The sequence below is a fragment of the Terrapene carolina genome, unplaced genomic scaffold (genome assembly GCF_002925995.2).
Source record: "Terrapene carolina triunguis isolate 2854851 unplaced genomic scaffold, T_m_triunguis-2.0 Scaffold132, whole genome shotgun sequence".
NCBI lineage: Eukaryota > Metazoa > Chordata > Testudines > Emydidae > Terrapene > Terrapene triunguis.
The window spans coordinates 15,038,614-15,058,238 of NW_020664483.1; the positions used below are offsets into that span (position 1 = coordinate 15,038,614).

Genomic DNA, 19,625 nt, shown 5'->3' on the forward strand with positions numbered 1-19,625 from the left:
CCTGTAGTTAAACTCCAGAAATAGAACATAAAATGTTGTATATGAACTACCTTAGCAGTTGTAGCCAAAATGCTTAAATTTTCTTCTTTAAAAATCTTGTATAAATTGATTGGAAACCTGCAGTTCTTGTAATGCTTACTGTATTATCTGATTATTGTGGATTTTATTGCAATCTTTTAAGAAAAAGTAATTTAAAAATGTGTTTTCACAACACATGTAATGTAGGAGGACCTTTAATAAGGTCAGCAGCAGGATCTTATCATCCACCTCAGACATTCTAGATTTTATGATTTTTTTTTTTTTTTTTTTTTAGAACAAATAGTAAGTTACTTTAGGCCTGGAGTGTTGTCCTAATTATATTTAAAATTCTTTTGTCCGAGAGATTTATACTACTTTAAACTACCTTAACATTGAGCCTTGATGAGATACAAGATTGTTCAGTATAAAATTGGTCTCAAGACAGGTTTGTGAGCAGATGTAGCCTGTGTATTTATTTTTATTTGAAAGAATATTTATACACTGCATGTTCTTACCACTTGATGACTCAGTGGGAAGTGAGAGCACCAATTTGAACCACAATGCTAAGAAGAGGAAACTATATATGGTAAAATTATTTCTTATACACTGGATTCTTGCACGCACCAGGCAAACTTAGGCCTGGTCTACACTAGGCTTTTATGTCGACTTTAGCGCCGTTATATCGAATTAACCCTGCACCCGTCCACACCAGGAAGCCATTTAGTTCGACATAAAGCTCTCTTTAAATCGATTTCTGTAATCCTCCCCAACGAGAGGAGTAGCGCTAAATTCGACATGGCCATATCGAATTAGGCTAGGTATGGATGGAAATCGACGGTAATAGCTCCGGGAGCTATCCCACAGTGCACCACTCTGTTGACGCTCTGGACAGCAGTCCGAGCTCGGATGCTCTGACCAGCCACACCCCCGGGAAAATTTGAATTCATTTTCATTTTCCTGTCTGGGCAGTTTGAATCTCAGTTCCTCTTTGGACATCGAGGGGAGCTCAGCAGCAGTGGCAACTATGCAGAGCTCTCCAGCAGAGATGGCCGTGCAATCCAATAGAAAGAGGGCCCCAGCATGGACTGATCGGGAAGTCTTGGATCTCATCGCAGTGTGGGGCGATGAGTCCGTGCTTTCAGAGCTGCGCTCCAAAAGAAGGAATGCTAAGATCTACGAGAAGATCTCCAAAGCCATGGCAGAGAGAGGCTACAGCCGGGATGCAACGCAGTGCCGCGTGAAAATCAAGGAGCTGAGACAAGGCTACCAAAAAACCAAAGAGGCTAACGGACGCTCCGGATCCCAGCCCCACACATCCCGTTTCTACGAGGCACTGCATTCCATCCTGGGAGCGGCCGCCACCACTACCCCACCCCTGACCGTGGACTCCGAGGATGGGATCATGTCGGACATGACAGCGGACGGGGAAGATGAAGAAGGAGATGAGGAGGACGAGGCAGTCGACAGCGCTGGCACCGCTGATTTCCCCGACAGCCAGGAGCTCTTCATCACCCTTACCGAGATCCCCTACCAACCGTCCCCATCCCTTACCCCGGACACAGAATCAGGGGACGGATCAAGCAGTAAGTGCTGTAAACATGTAAACATTTATTTAAAACAGAACGGTAATATTTATACTATTAACAATGTATATTTATAAAAGTGCTGTAAACTAGTAAAAAAATAATCAGGTACAAAACAGGAATATTTACAAAGGTAACAAATGGGTTTTGCATGATTTCTCTGTCTTAGGCTCTTCTCAATTTAGTCCCAAGTATTTTAAAAAAATTTCACAATGTCCGTTACTACATGATTCCCAGGCCCAAGACGCTCCACTCCAAAGTCCCAGTGCACCTACGCGAAAATCCGGTCAATGTGGCCGGGGATCGACGAGAAATCCTCGTAGGAGAACTCCTCGTAGGTCTCGTGGAGGTAGAGCTCAAGCCTGTTGATCAGGTTCCGGGGTAGGGCGATCTTAGTGGGCCCTCCGTGGTAGCAGACATGTCCCCTCCATGCCACAATCAGGTACTCGGGGATCATGGCCCGACATAGCATGGCGGCATACGGCCCCGGTTTCTGCATGCTTTCCCGCAGCATGCGTTCTCTCTGGGTGTCCGGGATCCTCAGGAGGGTGATGTCGCTCATGACGCCCTGCTTTGAATTAGGGAGGGGACTGTTAGTATTGGGACTGCTTTACAGCCACGCGGTGGAGGGAGAGGGGCAGCATACAGGGATCTTTCCCTGGGACAGCCGCGAGGGGGTGGGACAGGGGCAGAGTTGATGCTGTCCTGATTGCTGGCAGCAGAGACTGGCATTGCTTTCAATGTGAAAGGAGGCCAGTGCTACTGCTGGAGTTTTAAGCAGCCACAAGTCTGCGGCTTACCATTATTGCCCGCTCCAGAAGTTCAGGTCTCCAGCCACAGTTCTCTGAACACTCCAAGACCTCCGCAAGTCCACAGGCACTGAAGGCGACGGCCGAAAATTCGACCTTGTCCTGAGTGCGCATGTGAGAGGTTCAGTGCATGGTCTTGTTCACAGAGAAAGACTAGGTTCTTTGTATACAATTTCATTTATCTGTCTCAGGAATTCACTCCCTTTTTAAAATTCACACAGACACATCTGCGACTGTCTCCCAACCCAGCCTGTCAGCACACTCCCAGAGGCTAGCGCAGATTAGGCGGAGGAAGAAGAAGACGCGTGAAGACATGTTCACAGAACTAATGGGCTGCTCCCGAGCCCAGGCAGCCCAGCAGACACAGTGGAGGGAGAACTTGTCACAAATGCACCGAGCAGTCATGGAACGGGAGGAGAGGTGGCGTCAGGAGGACCAACAGGCTACTGAAAAGCTGCTTGGACTAATGAGGGAGCAAACGGACACGCTCCGGCGCCTTGTGGATGTTCTGCAAGACCGGAGGCAGGAGGACAGAGCCCCGCTGCAGTCTATCTGTAACCGCCCTCACCCGCCACCAAGTCCCACACCACCCTCACCCAAAGTCCAAAGAAGGAGGGGCGGCAAGGGCCGTTAAAACTTTCAATCAACCCCTGCAGACTGCTCTAGCAGTAGAAGGCTGACATTCCCCAAAATTTCATAAGTCCTTTCCTACCCACCTCACACAAGCCCCCGTCCAAGTTTCACCCCCCACGTTTCATGTCTGGTTCGCAATAAAATGTTTGTTTCTGTTCATTACTGTTTCAGTCAGGTTCTTTTGAGGGAGAGTCTGTCTGGAGGGGGGGAAGGGGCTTGGTAATTGGACAGGACAGTGACCTTTAGCAGGGTACAGAGGCGGTGTCAGGTCCAGCATCAGGACACATACACAGTGCAGTCACTGGTTACCCTGGTCAGTCTGGGAGGTGTTTTTCATGTTCTCCATTGAAATAACCAGTCCACCAGTGCGGAGCCTGTCATTCCGGGAGTTTAGAAGCATCATTTGCATCAGAACACTGAACCCGCCCCCCGCCACAGTCTGCGTCCCCGGTTTAAAATATTCCCGCGAAAACAGCAACACAGACAACGGTGTTCATTAACAAAATCGAAATGATTTTATTTTTTGGGAAGGGGAAGGGGGTGAAGGGGGTATGTAACTGGAGAGGATAGTCAAAATGAACTGGGTAAAGAAACGGGGGCAGGTTCAGCTTTTCTGTCCACAAACTGAAAAGTCACTGGTTGCCCTGCTCACTCAGGAACCTAGCTTTCAAAGCCTCCCGGATGCACAGGGCGTCCCGCTGGGATCTTCTAATGGCCCGGCTGTCTGGCTGGACGTAATCAGCAGCCAGGCTATTTGCCTCTAGCTCCCACCCCGCCATAAAGGTCTCCCCCTTGCTCTCACACAGATTGTGGAGCACACAGCAAGCTGCAATAACGATGGGGATATTGGTTTCACTGAGATCACAGCGAGTGAGTAAGCTTCTCCATCTCCCTTTGAGACGGCCAAAGCACACTCCACCACCATTCTGCACTTGCTCAGCCGGTAGTTGAACAGTTCTTTTTCTGTGTCCAGGGCGCCAGTATAGGGCTTCATGAGCCAGGGCATTAGCGGGTAGGCTGGGTCCCCGAGGATGACTGTAGGCATCTCCACATCCCCAAGAGTTATTTTGTGGTCTGGGAAGTAAATACCTTCCTGCAGCCGTCTAAACAGACCAGAGTTCCTGAACACGCGAGCGTCATGAACCTTGCCCGGCCATCCGACGTAGATGTTTGTAAACCGTCCCCGATGGTCCACCAGTGCTTGCAGCACCATTGAAAAGTAGCCCTTTCTATTGATGTACTGGCTGGCCTGGTGGTCCGGTCCCAGGATAGGGATGTGAGTCCCATCTATAGCCCCACCGCAGTTTGGGAATCCCATCGCGGCAAAGCCATCTATGATGACCTGCGCGTTTCCCAGGGTCACTACCTTTGGGAGCAGTACCTTGACGATTGCCTTGGCTACTTGCATGACAACAACCCCCACGGTAGATTTGCCCACACCAAAGTGGTTCGCGACTGACCGGTAGCTGTCCGGCGTTGCAAGCTTCCAGAGGGCTATGGCCACTCGCTTCTGGACAGTGAGGGCTGCTCGCATGCGGGTGTCCTTGCGCTTCAGGGCAGGGGACAGCAACTCACAAAGTTCGAGGAAAGTCCCCTTCCGCATGCGAAAGTTTCGCAGCCACTGGGATTCATCCCAGACCTGAAGCACTATACGGTCCCACCAGTCCGTGCTTGTTTCCCGGGCCCAGAATCGCCGTTCAACAAAATCCACATGCCCCATTGCCAACGTCATGTCCTGGGCGCTGGGGCTCGTGGTTTCTGACAGCTCTGTGCCACTCTCCGACTTCAGGCTCTCACGGCGGTGCCGTAGCCTCCTCGCCCGATTTCTCTGCATCTGCCTCAGGGAAAGGTGTATGATAAGCTGCGAGGTGTTGAGAACGGCCACAAGTGCAGCGATGGTCGCAGCGTGATCCATGATCGCAGTGCTGTGGCGTCCGCGCTGTCACTGACCAGAAAAGTGCGCGAACTGATTTCCCGCCGGCGCTTTCATGGAGGGAGGGAGGGCGTTAGTGACGGACGGATGACGACAAATTTTTTTTACCCAGAAGGCATTGGCGGCTCGACCCAGAATTCCGATGGGCAGCGGGGACTGCGGGAACTGTGGGATAGCTGCCCACAGTGCACCGCTTCCAATATCGACGCTCGCCCCGTTAGTGTGGACTCACAAAGTCGAATTACTGTCCTTAGTGTGTCCTTAGTGTGGACACACACGTTCGACTTTGCAATATCGATTCCACATATTCGATTTAAGTAAAATCGAATTACCCTCGTAGTGTAGACATACCCTAAGTAACTATTCTTAAAACACCCTTGTAAATATATGTACAATAGACATTTGTTCTGTGTATTATAATATACAACATGTACTTCTTGCAAAGATGTTTTTCTATGAATAGTTCTTCACTATTTTGTAAGATGTGATGTTGCATTTAAATGTTGCTGCTGTTAAACATTTACAGTATGCTTAGTTGTGCTGAACTTGGAATTCGATAACTGCCCCAAGGAACATACACTTCAATTTTGGTTGCATTAGGGAGTTTGCCAGTGGAAAGAATGGCGAATATCTGGCGTCTTTGAGTTTTTTAGTAAAATGAAAAATGGATTATCCTTGACTAATTACAGATTTTTGAGTGTATTGGTTGTATAGTTTGAAGTTCTGGAAAGTTTGTAATAAGCTGCTGAAAAATCGGTGTGGTTGGGATTTTATTTTATTTTTTGCTGGCGAGTGTCTCACTTTTTGTTTTTACTCCTTTAGCAAGAAATCAAAAACACTCTGGGCCCTTGTCTTTGGCGCGACATTGTTACTCCTTGTGCTGACTCCTAGAATATCAGCTATTGTACATAAAGTGTTATAACTTTGTAGCCATAGTGTCAAATATGTTCAGTCGTCTGAAGCCGCTGAATTTTAATTTGATGATGAAAACTGTGCTGCGATATGAAACTCATCATTAACTTCTAGGAATCCTTTTAAAAAAAAAGGCTGACCTCCCTCATTCACCAGATCCTCCTGTAGCCTAGGGAAAGGTTCCCTGAGCTGGGAAAGAGGAGACCAGGAGTTCAGGTCTCATCTAGATGCTATTTAAATTCCTATGAGACTTGCTAAACTTATTATTAACCAAGGGGGCCTTGAACCCCAATCCAGAAGATGGGGGGACAAGCTGTTGAAAATTCCCTTCCCCCTGTTTTTAAATAGGTTAGCAGAAGGCTTGTGCAAAGGCACTGTGAACCCAGGTTTCTAATGTGACATTCCCTGCTCTTATCCACTGTACTACACTGCCTTTCAGAGTGACTAAACCAGTTTAGCTGTACTATTTCCACCCACTATAAACCCCACTCTTCTTCCGGAGCCAGGGATAGACCCCAGGATTCCTGATCACCAGGATTCTGCTGCTGACTAGTAAATAGTTGTGTAACCCTCTAGGATAGTGTACGTTAAGTCCTTCTCCAGGCTGATCTAGAAAGGGACTGGCAGTTACTCCTGTAGTTCAAATAGTAAGGACCTAAGCTGGAGCTCTCAAGGTGTAGCAGTTCAAACCTTGCTGCTGATCTATGTGGAGGTACGGTTGTGTGTGATTTGCTCTGTGAAAAGACCACTTTAAAACAGTATTGTAGAACTTAAACTATGATAATTTGTAGATTGTAAATGTGTGAATCACCAAAACACACATTTCACCTTTCACTCATTTATTGCACATTTAACTTCTGTCACGCTCCTGGCAGGTGTATCTGGGCTGTATATCATCCTCTGCCCAGTCTGCAGAGAATGAGTGTTTGTGACAGCTTGAGAATTTGGCCCTGTACCCCGCACAAGCTGTAAAGACTCATGCTTTCGATTTTGGAGATCATTGTTTCAATACATAGGCTTGGCCAACGTGGCATCCATCACGCTTGCAGGTCTCTCGTGTTGGTGGGTGTGAAGGTTGAGAGGTATGCTTAATACTGGCATGTGGGGCGGGGGGAAAGCAATAGGCAGATTTACTGGTATAGTGCTGCTGCAGCCGCTTGTGGCTGTGTGTAGTTTCTGGAGTCCATGAGAGCCTCTGATGGAGTGTTTTGGGAAGTGAGTATTTACATAGACTCCTTCATAGAAGTTCCCTACAGCTGACCACTGCAAAATCTGGAGGATTGCGAATAAGGTGTTGCAGGCACACAGTTTACTAAGGCATATCAGCCTTGAAGCTGCTTCTGAAGACTATGCACCTGTATAAAAAAACTAAGACATTAGTGAACAAAAATTACATTTAGTGGCATTTAACACTGCAGCAGGGCACACTCCAGCCATCCAAAACTTTAGAAGCATGGAAATAAGTTATGGGGAAAGCACTTCTTTCTACCTGCATGTTGCAGACAGCACTTCACTTCATTGCTCCATAAGGTTTCCATCTCCCAACAGATTCCCACAGTAATATATACCCCTACTTGATCAAGCTTGAGTGACCTCAGCTGTGTTAAGGCAAATTAACTTCCCCGATGCTTTAAATGTGACAGTTGTACTCCTCTGTTCATGTAATTGATATAAAAGCATATGAGGTCACATGCACTTTTGTATTAAAGTGCATGTTTGATCAAATTGGGGTAATAGGCTTGTGAGGCTCTATTCCCCCATTAATTAGACTGGCTTCATAGCTTTTCAGACTCTCTGATACTCGTGTGTGGAAATAAGTGCATTGGCAAAAAGATTTTGGGCTCCAACCTGTTCAGCCTGTTCAGAATACGGTTGGCCATTCATTGCTGTGATAAATAGGAGCAGCACTCTTGCATGTGTAGACAAGCTCTGTGTAAGTCCTAGATATTGATAGCCTCAGAATAAGCAGAAGGGTTGCCGAGCCCTTGCCTTGCCATTTCATACCATATTGCTGAAGGAGACCTTTCACCTTTGGAAAGGAGTCAGGACTTGTGGAGAGGAGTTGATAAGTTCAAGAACACTTTTCCTAACCCTCAAACATGTAAAGTTGGCTCCACCGGCAGAGAGAACACGTGGCCCTCATCATGTTTTTCCATTGATGCTGAATGCAAATTGATTTTGCTAATTAAAAGTGTAGCAGCTACTAGGTAAGGAGCCCTATTAAATGAATTGTAATTCTTGCCATTGTATTTAAGGTTCTTAACTTATATCCACATTTCCCAAACTTATGAAAGTTGAGCCTCCCTTTGTGGGGGAAAAAACCCCCAAACGTACCTCCTGCCCCAACCCCCCCGAGGATGTTAAAGGCCTACTGTTCCTTTTAATATATAGATCTTCATGCACCACCACTTCTCCTCTTCCCGCAGGGAAGTACTGGTGTATATCTTGACAATACATTTCCCCTCCTTTCTTGCATGCTTTGAGCAATGTTGATATTTAAAGTATTCGAACTGGTATTTGAGTTAATATCAGTTGAAATGAATAGGACAGTTCACACTTTAGAATTCAGGCAGAAATTACTGCATCAGTTAGCCTTCAAAAAGTGATCCAAGTGTTTCTCCACAACCGTAACAGCTAGAGACTTCTTGTTTTTATAGACACAGCAGAAATGCTAGAGAAAATTTGAAATCTGTCTGCGAACCACTCCCCCCACCCCAAAATAAAACAAAAAACACCCTTTCCCAGGGTAGCATGTCTCACATCTTAGAAAATGTAGACTTACATTAAGTTCTTTCAAGTGTTACATGGCTTTTTAAGTATAATTTTAATAGTGCCTTATTACTCTTAGGGCCTGTCTGCACTGCCCTGCAGTTCGGACTAAGGAGATGTGAATAGCAATGCACACTAAAGTGGTGTGTTATTGCTCCCTTATGTGGACACTGGGCGCAAACTGAAGAGTCCCGAGTTTGCAGCAGAACTTTTCAGTTTGTGCCTGCAGTATCCACACCTGGGAGTTACAGCACAGCATTTGTGCACTGCTATTCACACCCCATTAGCCCAAACTATGGGGCAGTACAGACAGGCTGCTTGAGAAGTAAGCTGCTTGCTGCCAGAGGACCACCCTGAAAGGTGATGGATGTAGAGTTGCAGAATGGTGGGGGAGGTGAGCCAAATACAGTATAGTTAAGGTCAGAAGTCTCGCGCATATCTCTATCAAATGAAACAGGAGGTATTAGTATCTCTTCAAAATTTCAGATATGTGCTTAAAAAAAGTTTCTAAAACTATCTAAAATGAGTATTGAAGATCTAGGCAGAGGCTTGTAAATGTACATTTGGGCCTACAAATTTACCCTAATTGTGAGCTCAATTGTAAAAAGTGAGTGTATGTTCATTAGATGTCACAATAACCTATGACAACAAATATTGGTGGGAAAAGGTGCAAAAGTGGGACAGACTGAATTACACCTCTACCTCGATATAACGCGACCCGATATAACACGAATTCGGATATAACACGGTAAAGCAGTGCTCTGGGGGGGCGGGGCTGCGCACTCCGGTGGATCAAAGCAAGTTCAATATAACACCGTTTCACCTATAAAGCGGTAAGATTTTTTTGGCTCCCAAGGACAGCGTTATATAGGGGTAGAGGTGTAGTTCAAGCAAAAAGGTCTACTGATATTACTCAAGGACTACGTTAAGATCATTCTTGGTAAACAAGAAAAGTGTGGAAGCAGAAATCAGTAAACCAAAATTGGTGTATTGGAAACTAGGCCTAATTGTTGGAGAAAATAATGAGGGGATGGTCCATTCCAGCCATCACTGCCTTTTGGTCCTTAAAGAAAGAGACTTTGGGGAGAACAATTGGCCACTGGAGTGAGCTTCACCATCATGGCTACCATCCCCACTGTCTCCTCAAAGCTCAGATCTTCTTTATCCTACTCCTGAAAGATGTCTTGACCAAACCGTGCCAGATGACATTACTACCTCCACCAGTCTCGCATCCCAAACACCATCTAGGATGTGAGATTCTTTTCTCCCACCTCCCCCAATATGTCTTTTTCCTTCCTTACCTTATTTCTTCTCTTTCATATCTCTCACTCCTTTTTCCTTCTGTCTAAGAAGAGTCTGGCTTAGCTGGCCAAGACTGCATGTTTTGCAGCATTGCTATGAACCTGTGACCAGAAAGAGGTAGCTAAAAGCAATGCCCTAAATAGGCCTCTGCTCGTATAAGTTTGCCAGGTCTCGGAGTGAGTAATAAGTCTGTGTGCTGTGTCTCTTTTTTCAGCAGTGAGGATGCATGTGAGAGTCAACACCAGAGACAGAAGCTGCATTTTCTCTCTTTGCTATTCTTTTCTTTCCCCCCTTGTGTGTGTTTTTTGTTTTGTCATCTTCAGAAATGGGATTGGGCTTTAACAACAACAGCAATAATAACTCCAGCCCATCTCAACTAATTTCTTCGTTTTTCCCCAAAAGGACAGTAGTTACCTTCTTTACCACCGAAGAGGCTTCTTTTCCCCCCCCCCCCTTCTAAAAACTCTCAAGCTATAGGGAAAGGGAACAAGCGACGTTGTTAAAATGAGAGCCCTATTTAATATTTTACATTTCAAATGCTTTTACTGTTTTTCCTTCTTCTCTGTATCTTTAATAAAAGGATTTTTAATGATCTGTTTGCCATGGAAAACAGCTGAGGTCACTGTATTCCAAACCTCAAACCTTGTTTAAAACTGTTTTAATGTTGGACAGTCAGGATCACGTTAACACCTTGAACTCTTTTGGCCCCTTTATTACATCTAAATTAATACAATATGACTTATTTTCTTAAATTCCTTACCTGCATTTGAAAATTTCCCCCTAAAGACTAAAATGTTTTTAATAGTAATAAACAAATGTGATGCATATATTAACTAATCAAATTATTCCACTTTTTTCTTTTCAGTTTGTGAAATGTGGGTATGCAGGCTCAAATTTTCCGGAACACATCTTTCCAGCTTTGGTTGGAAGACCAATTATAAGATCAACTGCCAAAGTGGGAAACATTGAAATCAAGGTAATGTTTTTTCCTATAACAGATTAAAGCATTCAGAGTAGTCTTTCAATTGTATACAGTAGAACCTCAGAGTTAAAAACACCAGAGTTACAAACTGATCAGTCAACCACACACCTCATTTGGAACTGGAAGTATGCAATCAGGCCGCAGAGACAAAGCAAACATTCTGCACCAGCGGTTCTCAAACTGTGGGTCAGGACCCCAAAGTAGGTTGCAACCCCATTTTAATGGGGTCGCTGGGGCTGGCTTAGATTTGCTGGGGCCCGAGGCAGAAGCCCGAGCCCGACCTCCTAGGGCCAAAGCCAAAGCCTGAGGACTTCAGCCCTGGGCAGCAGCTTTGGTCCTCCAACCCGGGGCAGTGGGGTTCGGGCTTTGGCCCACCCAGGGTAGCAGGGCTCAGGTGGGTTCAGGCTTTGCTCCCCTCTCCTGGGGTCATGTAGTAATTTTTATTGTCAGAAGGGGCTCACGGTGCAATGAAGTTTGAGAGCCCCTGCAAATGTAAACTACTTAAAAAAAAAAAAAAAAAAGGGTAAGGAAACAGTTTCTGTGCTTGTTTCGTTTAAATTAAGATGGGTAAAAGCAGCATTTTTCTCCTGCATATTAAAGTTTCAAAGCTGTATTAAGTCAATGTTCAGTTGTCAATTTTTGAAAGAACAACTGTAACGTTTTGTTCAGAGTTTCGAACATTTCAGAGTTATGAACAACCTCCATTAACAAGGTGCTTGTAACTCTGAGGTTCTACTGTAATACATAAAAGTACTTTCTCCTTCTTTTATCATGCCCCCTCTAGCAGTCTTTCCTGTGATTCACTGCTCAAGTAATGAGCTTTAGCAGCTGCACCCCTTCGGGGCATGTGGTGAGCAGAAGGGTAGTTGAATGTTACTGGAAGCTGACTGTCAGGGAGCCAGTGTGCATAGGGGGCTGGGGCTCTTAGATCTTGAAAAGGGATTTGGGGAAATGAGGCAGCAGCTGATCAGATGACTGATACTTGCTGTCCAGTCTTAGTGCAAGATCCTGAGACAATGATGAGTTAATGGCTATAGCCTATAATTTTTACTGTTCAGTATACAATTAGTTGTAAGCAAAACCATCTGTGAACTTGTATGAGATGCCTAACTTTGCTTGTATTTATTTTTCATTATGTTTTAAGTACTGATGGTAGACGTAGAGCTTTCCACAGAATAGAGAAACAATCCCTGCTCTGAGGAGCTTACAGTCTAAAAATATTGTAATATTCCAGGTTTGAAAAAAATCTAATCACTAGCATTAAGTTGAAAACCTTCCTTGAGGCATGTGGGGGCCTATGTTTCTAACCCTTCTGACTGCAAAGATACTATTTCAGATTTAAGTAGATGCAGGGCTGACTTCCTGAGTGTGCAGATAAAGTTTGTGTCTTTGCTGCTGCTGCCTCACAAAGCAGAGTGAAATCAACAGAACTCTGGTCAGTTTCACTCTTGATATGTGGAATCCTATAGGCAGCACTGAAACAGTTTCCTGCTGGTGCTTAGGGGAAAGTATGAGCATTAGTAGAAGGTGGCATTAGAATTATTCGAAGGGAAGAATGACAAAAAATGCAAAGTAAAAGTCTAGACCGGAAAGGTGTAAAGTAGCAGAGATCTTTCATTTCTTCCCCTACATCCCTCAGCAGCCAGGAGGTTGGGTAGTAGAGGACTTTTCACCTTCACAGTAGCTGGGAGGACATAGAGGGAGAAAGAGAGCGCTTCTCATTTCTAGAAGCTTGAAGGAGGCAATTGAAGGTTCACATTTTTCAGACATCTACTTGCCAGAAGCTGAAGTGAAAGCTAGATTCCCCAAGCAGAGTCCAAGTACAATCCTGGCAGAAATCCCCTCACCCTACACAGTGGTTAGAAATGTCTCACCAAGGAATTTCCCCTGGAGATTGCTGATATGGACCCATCTTCTTTCTCCTTTATTTCTACCTTAAGCTAGAAGCTTTAGTGTTATGAGTAATGGGTCTGATACATTTTTCAAGCCCTGACTTGGTCAGTGCTGCTAGCCCAGTTTAGGATGGCCTTTGATCATCTGAGTATTTGGTTTCGTATGAGTTGAGGCTCTGGAATGGGGTGGAGAGGAGTGTCATATCTGATGTATTGATGCTTTTTGCATCTAACCCCTTGTATCATGTCTCCCATTCTAAAGATGGAATCACTCAAGGATATTTTAATGAAGAATGGGACTTGGACTCCTGATTTATTTTGTAACTACTTTACAGCACCTGTCTACTTTATTGTAGTTGCTGTAAAACAAGGCCAAAAAAACCAAAAACAGGTCGGGAGAAGCAAACAACCATCCTACAGATCTGTCTTGGATCTTCTTTCCTGGTGCATATGTAGGATAAATTAGTAAGACAGCACAGTGAAACTGTCTGAAGACCATTTTTTTGCCTCTGGATATCATGACATTTTTGCTGCTTTCCTAAAAAGATATTTTTGGCAGATAAATTATACTAAAATGTGAATGGATCAATTCCAGCTACACATTAAAGAGCATTGTGGCTCATTCAGAAGACTCTTGAGCAAAGGAAATTGACAAGAACATCATCAGTTTAGCTCTTTAAAAATATTCAGAAAAACTAGCCAAATTCAGGAACTGAGTGAAATGAGCCCTAAAACAGGGTTTTATAAAAGCAGCCCTTGCCCATTATTCCTGTCAGGAGAGCAAATGAGGACATAAGGAGACACAGCCACATCACAGGTGTATGCATGCAAAGGTGTGGTTTTCACTGGAACAGTTTTCCCCCAAAATTCCAACCAGTTTTAAAACCGGTTGAGCTAAACTGATTTTAAAACTGCTTGAAGCTGTAGTGCAAACCAGGCTCCTGGCAGCTTGAACCAGTTTTACTGAACCAGCTTCTAAACTACCTTCAGCAGTTTTTGAAACTGGTTTGGTAATAATGGTTGGTTTAAGGAGCCTAAACTACGCTGCACTTCCAACTGGTTTTAAAAGAGATTTTGATGGATTCATTTGAAAACTAATTAGAATCTTTAGGGATACTTCCTTGGAGTAGAACAGGCTCAACTATGCACTTTACCCCATTTTTATTCCTAGTCCATGCCCCACAATTTTCTTCCTCAGTTTCTATCTCAGAAATCCATAGAGTGGGGTGTCTGTAGGTTTTGAGTGGGTGGAGAATATAGGCCTGGTCTGCATTGGGGTGGGGAATCGATCTAAGTTACGCAACTTCAGCTACGTGAATAACGTAGCTGAAGTCGACATACTTAGATCGACTTACCGTGGTGTCTTCACTGCGGTGAGTTGACTGCTGCCACTCCCCCATCAACTCTGCCTGCGCCTCTCGCGGCGGTGGAGTACAGGAGTCGACAGGAGAGCACTTGAGGGTCGATTATCACGTCTAGACTAGATGCGATAAATCGATCCCCACTGGATCGATTGCTGCCCGCTGATCCAGCAGGTAGTGTAGACATACCCATAGTCAGCATTCACCCTGTGTTCCTCCTGCTACTGGATGTGGATTTTCTGGCAGCTGCCTGTGCAGAGTACTTGCCCTGATGTTATTGTCATGTGTAAATAGAGCAAGTAAACACACCTTTCTGAAGCTGATATTTTTCTTATTAATATGCTATTGGAAGAGTTGGTGACTGAGGAGACCTGGGTTTTGATCTTGGATTGGGTCACAAGTGAAAATGGCATCCTAGTCCCTGCTTGTCCACAAAAGTACGTATCTTGCAGTGTAGCACAATGGCTGTTAATTCTCCTAGCCCCACTCCAGCACAGCAGGGTACTGCATGGCAGAACTGAGATGCTGAGCTGTGTAGGGAAGTGTGCACAAATCTGCCTGCACTGTACCCTTTTAAGGTCACTGCTATTGCTGTATCACTTCATGAGCACTTAATTCAGTTAGAATGAATAAATAAACAAACAACATTTCAGTTTATGCACTTTATCGATTTGATTCCATTTAGTTATGTAGCTATTCCATAATTCGGAACTACAAAGGAACTCACAAGTTTGTATTTTAGCTTAATATTTTTATAACTGTTATAAAAATTCAACTCTAAGGGTTCGAAGGATGAATATTTTATGGGAAAAAAGAGGTGGAGGAAAACCGGGATCGAGGTAGCAATATGCTGGCATTAGTTACTTCCAAATCCGCCACACAATTGGTCTACTCCAGATCTACCACTCGCATTGGATAAAATTCCATTTTAATGGGATATCAGCATATAAAAGATCTTGCTTCTCAGAAAAGATGCAAAGACACTAGTATATCAATAGCATATTGTGAATAAAAATGAGATGTCCACCACTAAACTAATGGAAACAAGTTAATCGAGACAGAAATGGCTTCTGAGAAGAACAGCAATGTCGTTGACAGTGTTAGCTTGGCCCTAACTACACTAATTCAGAACACTAGCAGCAATACATATAAAGCAGAAAAGAGATGCATGTATTGTGTACTTAAAATAATTTGAATGAGGATTTCCTTTAGGCCTTTTCTGACTCTCTTGCTTCTACCTTCTTTCTTCACCTTTCTTGACCTGTTGAAGTAGAATAACAAAAAGATGGTAAGTGAGGTGCCCCTGTACTGTTTGTTTTCCATTTTTTTGCTTTATGGGACGTAGTAGCTGTTGCATTATTTTGATGCTTTTTAATGTTTTGTCTTGTCCCACATTTTACATTTGATTACTTATTTTCAACTTTGTTCATTGCTTTGATTTAGTAGCAACTAATTCCATAAGAATCTTGTATATTGCTTCTGATTGTGACATGACCTGTAGTTATGTGCAGATGCAAGAATAATTCATTTTTCTATAAGATCAACATGAATTTAATGTTAACATTAGAAAATGCTTTATCTAACATAATAAAATAATGAAAATAGGAAAAGATCATGGCTTTTCCTTGACCTTGTCCTGTTCTGAGGTATACACCATCCACAGAACAGATTTCAGATGTTTCTTCTTTAACTAGCGATTTGTTAAATAAAATCAGAATTTTATGAATTTGTTGTGATAGTACTGATGTTGTCACATGGTTACTTAGTGGTATTTTTGTTGGAGTGAGTTTAGCAAATTATGATCTTCCTAAAGTTTAGGGATTTAGGTTTATAATTTTTACATAAATAGTCCATTCTATGAAAACTGTTTTATAAAACTAAGAAAACTGATTAGGGGACTCAAATTAAAAATCATGTAATAAAATTATTTCTTTACCAGTTACTAGTAACTTCTTAGATTATGAAAACTAAAAATAATTTAAAAGTTCCAGTTTGCTTTTCATTATGTCTTTTTCTTGTTTCTTAGCTTAAACAGAGAATCTGAGTCACCTTCACCTCTCAGTGGCACAGTGATTGGGTTGTAAACTCTGCAGTAGACTATTTGGTCAAAAGCAACCATTTCATTGTACTTAAATATTATAATAATGGAAACACTTATTATTTTGCTAGATTGTAGAAATCCAATCTTTAAAAAGAGGATATATTTTAATTCATTTATTTAAATATGGTGGTAAATCAGGCATTAAGGCTCCTCTGGAAGAAGATGGGCTGTAGTGGGAAGCAAAGGTAACATTTTATTGTACCCACTTGCCTCAGGAAATACCCGTGGAAAAGGAAAGGGTTTTCTTATATAACCAATTTAGAAATGGACTATATGAATCACAACTGGGTAATATGTGTATTTTGTATAAAATATCATACTGGGGTAGGTTTTTTTGTTTTGTTTTTTGATGCAGAATAAATGGGATTTATATCCGTTATCTGTCTACCCTCTTAAAACTTTACTGGCATAGGTTTAGTTAAACCACTTTTTATTTTAATGTTTAGTGTGGTACTTCCAGTCCCTTATTTTCTTTTGCTACTTGTTCTGTATGCTTATGCAGCTCTCATTTTCCTGTTTTGGGAATGTGCACAGAAACTTGCAGCATGCATGGAAAATTTTTCTGCCAACCCCACCTACTATCTTTTATGTGCTTTTTCACATCTCAACCTATTCAAGTGAGTATTTGATGAAGTAATTTTGGAGATTTCAATGAATAAAAGTTTATACATACACCTCTACCCCGATATAACACGACCCGATATAACACGAATTCGGATATAACGCGGTAATGCAGTGCTCCAGGGGGGGCGGATCAAAGCAAGTTCAATATAACGCAGTTTCACCTATAACGCGGTAAGATTTTTTGGCTCCCGAGGACAGCGTTATATCGGGGTAGAGGTGTACTAAGGTTTCTTTACTGTTCCACCGTGACAAAGTGCAGGGTAGCTTCTTACTAAGGTAAGTTTGGTTTAAGGTTATGAAGTCTTCCAAATATGGATTGTCTTAAAAGATCTAGTATGGGTCTCAGCCAGATTAAATATTTTGTGCAGTAAAGCCTACTTTTTATATATAAAAACTAATTTCAGGGCATGGGCCATTAAGTACATATAATCAGATGCAAGTTGGAATATCTTTTATTCTTAACATCAAAAACTGCTAAAGAATAATGAAAATTCTTGCAAACTGACATACAAACTTCATTACTGTAACTTTATAGGATCTTATGGTTGGTGATGAAGCAAGTGAATTACGCTCAATGCTGGAAGTTAACTACCCAATGGAGAATGGCATAGTCCGGAACTGGGATGATATGAAGCACCTCTGGGACTACACATTTGGACCAGAAAAACTTAACATCGACACGAAAAACTGTAAAATACTACTCACAGAGCCTCCCATGAATCCAACAAAAAACAGGGAGAAGATTGTAGAGGTATGTTTCTTGACTTGAATAAGGAAAACCTATTTGTGGGGAGCAGGAATTGATGATGGCAGGCACTAAATTTTGTCTAAGAGGTCACTGCTTTTTTAAAATGTAAGATAACCCCTCAAGGCAACATTCTTCCTCGCAGAGAATTGTTCACAGCCTAGAATAGTCACCTTCCTAGTTTATTCAAGGGCAAACAAGCCTACTTAGTCCTAAAGTCTAAACAGACTAGCAGTCCCATGCAAGCTTCTGTACCGGGAAACCACTGATTCAGGCACTGAAGTTCAAGTATTCCTGCATATCCCATCCCCATTGACACAATAAGATGAACTGATGGCCAATACATAGGAAAGGTCTTCCAAAACCCAATTAATCTTCCTTCACCTCCCTTTCTCAATGACTTAATCCTGCAGTATTCTGAGTAGACCAAATCAAGCAAAGCACTAAAGTTCATGCTTCTCTTTAAGCATGTGAACAGTCCCATTGACTACTGGATAGTGGATTAGAGCCAGCGTTCTCGGCACTTCTCAGGATCAAGCCCTAAATGAATTTGACTCCAACTGGGAGATTAGCAGAGTTTACAAGGGAAATTAAGTTGGTGGCTTGGAAGCAAGGAGTGGTTTACCAATCAGAGTGCATAGTGTTGCTGTAGGCATCTGGGACATACTAAGAAAGAGTTGATTTTTGCCAGCAAATCCCCCCTGCCCTCCAAATCTGTGATAGGTTCTGGGGACTATTTAGTGACAGCCTTTCTAGGATGGAGGTCCTGCAACTAGCTGTTGGGTGCTTACAGTGGGTGAGGTCTTAGAGGGTATGTCTGCACTGCAATTAAACACCATAGTTGGTCTGTACCAGCTGACTTGGGCTTGAGGTGTGCGGCCATTTAATTGTGGTATAGATGGTGTAGACGATCCAGCTCTCGCTGCAGCCTGAGGTCTGGGACCTCCCACCTCGCAGGATCCTAGAGCCTGGCCTCCAGCCTGAAGCCAGATGTCTACACAGTTTTGAAAAGGTAGTAATGTGAGAACAACATAAAATGTGTTGACTTTCTGTCACTTTATTACTCCAGCATCATAGACCTCTGTTAATTTAAATATTCAGTATAGTTTCAAATGTGGCAGAGAATACCTCGGTAATAACCTCTTCTTTCAGAGACTTTGCTGCAGGAATAAATTGATTATTAAAAAGGTGATATTTTAACTGAAAACTTTCAAAGACTCTGTAGAACATTAGTGTTAACGGATATGAAACTAGAGGTTTCGGTGGGGAGTGAGCTCATTAGCATTAGATGATGTCATCTCATAATGCTATGTAAAGCAACGTTAGCTAATAATGTCTGCCTTATCAGGTACATTCATGACTGACTGACTAATATGGTACAATAGACAGACTGAACAGTTCTAACAAATATATGGCTGCCTTCGTGGCATGAATGATTGAATTTCCCCATCAGGTTTCTCGGCCATTCAGAAATCTATCAAGGTGTGGTTGTTTTTTGTTTTTCTAACTTATCCAAAGACTCTCTTGTGATTATTCTAGTACAAAATTATCTTGTTCAAGCTCACCATAACTTCTGAAGTGTGTTTTCTATAGTCTATTGTTTCATAGAATTCATTGGAGGGGAAATTCCAGTACTTTATTACGCCAATTCAGAGAATGTAAACCTTAAATATGAGCAAGGGAATTAAGATTTTTTTTTTTTTTTATGATTCATTCCATCTTTTTTATATAAAAACCTTTATAGTTTTTTGAGTGAAGTAAAAACGTTAGTTCTTTTAATGCCTCCGCTTTTGTACTGGATCACAGTATGATAAAATTAAAACTTTCTAGTTTTAAAAGATAATGTTATAGAAAAGAATCAAAACTTTATCCAATTTTTTTCTATTTTTGAAGCTAGAATGAGAGGTCAATCCAAGATCAGATGAAAGACTTGAGTTAAGAGTTTCATAATATGTAACGAA

The 19,625-nt window shown here is 42.7% G+C and overlaps 1 protein-coding gene across 1 annotated transcript in view; it reads left to right on the forward strand.

Annotated features, from left to right (window-relative positions):
* Positions 1–10,829: 10,829 nt before the first annotated feature.
* Positions 10,830–19,625, forward strand: part of ACTR2 (actin related protein 2) — a 30,243-nt gene continuing 21,447 nt past the window's right edge. The window contains exons 1-2 of the mRNA XM_024205781.3: positions 10,830–10,935; positions 17,455–17,670. Coding sequence (XP_024061549.1) covers positions 17,461–17,670 — 210 coding nt within the window. The 5' untranslated portion in view covers positions 10,830–10,935; positions 17,455–17,460. The remainder of the gene's footprint in view (positions 10,936–17,454; positions 17,671–19,625) is intronic.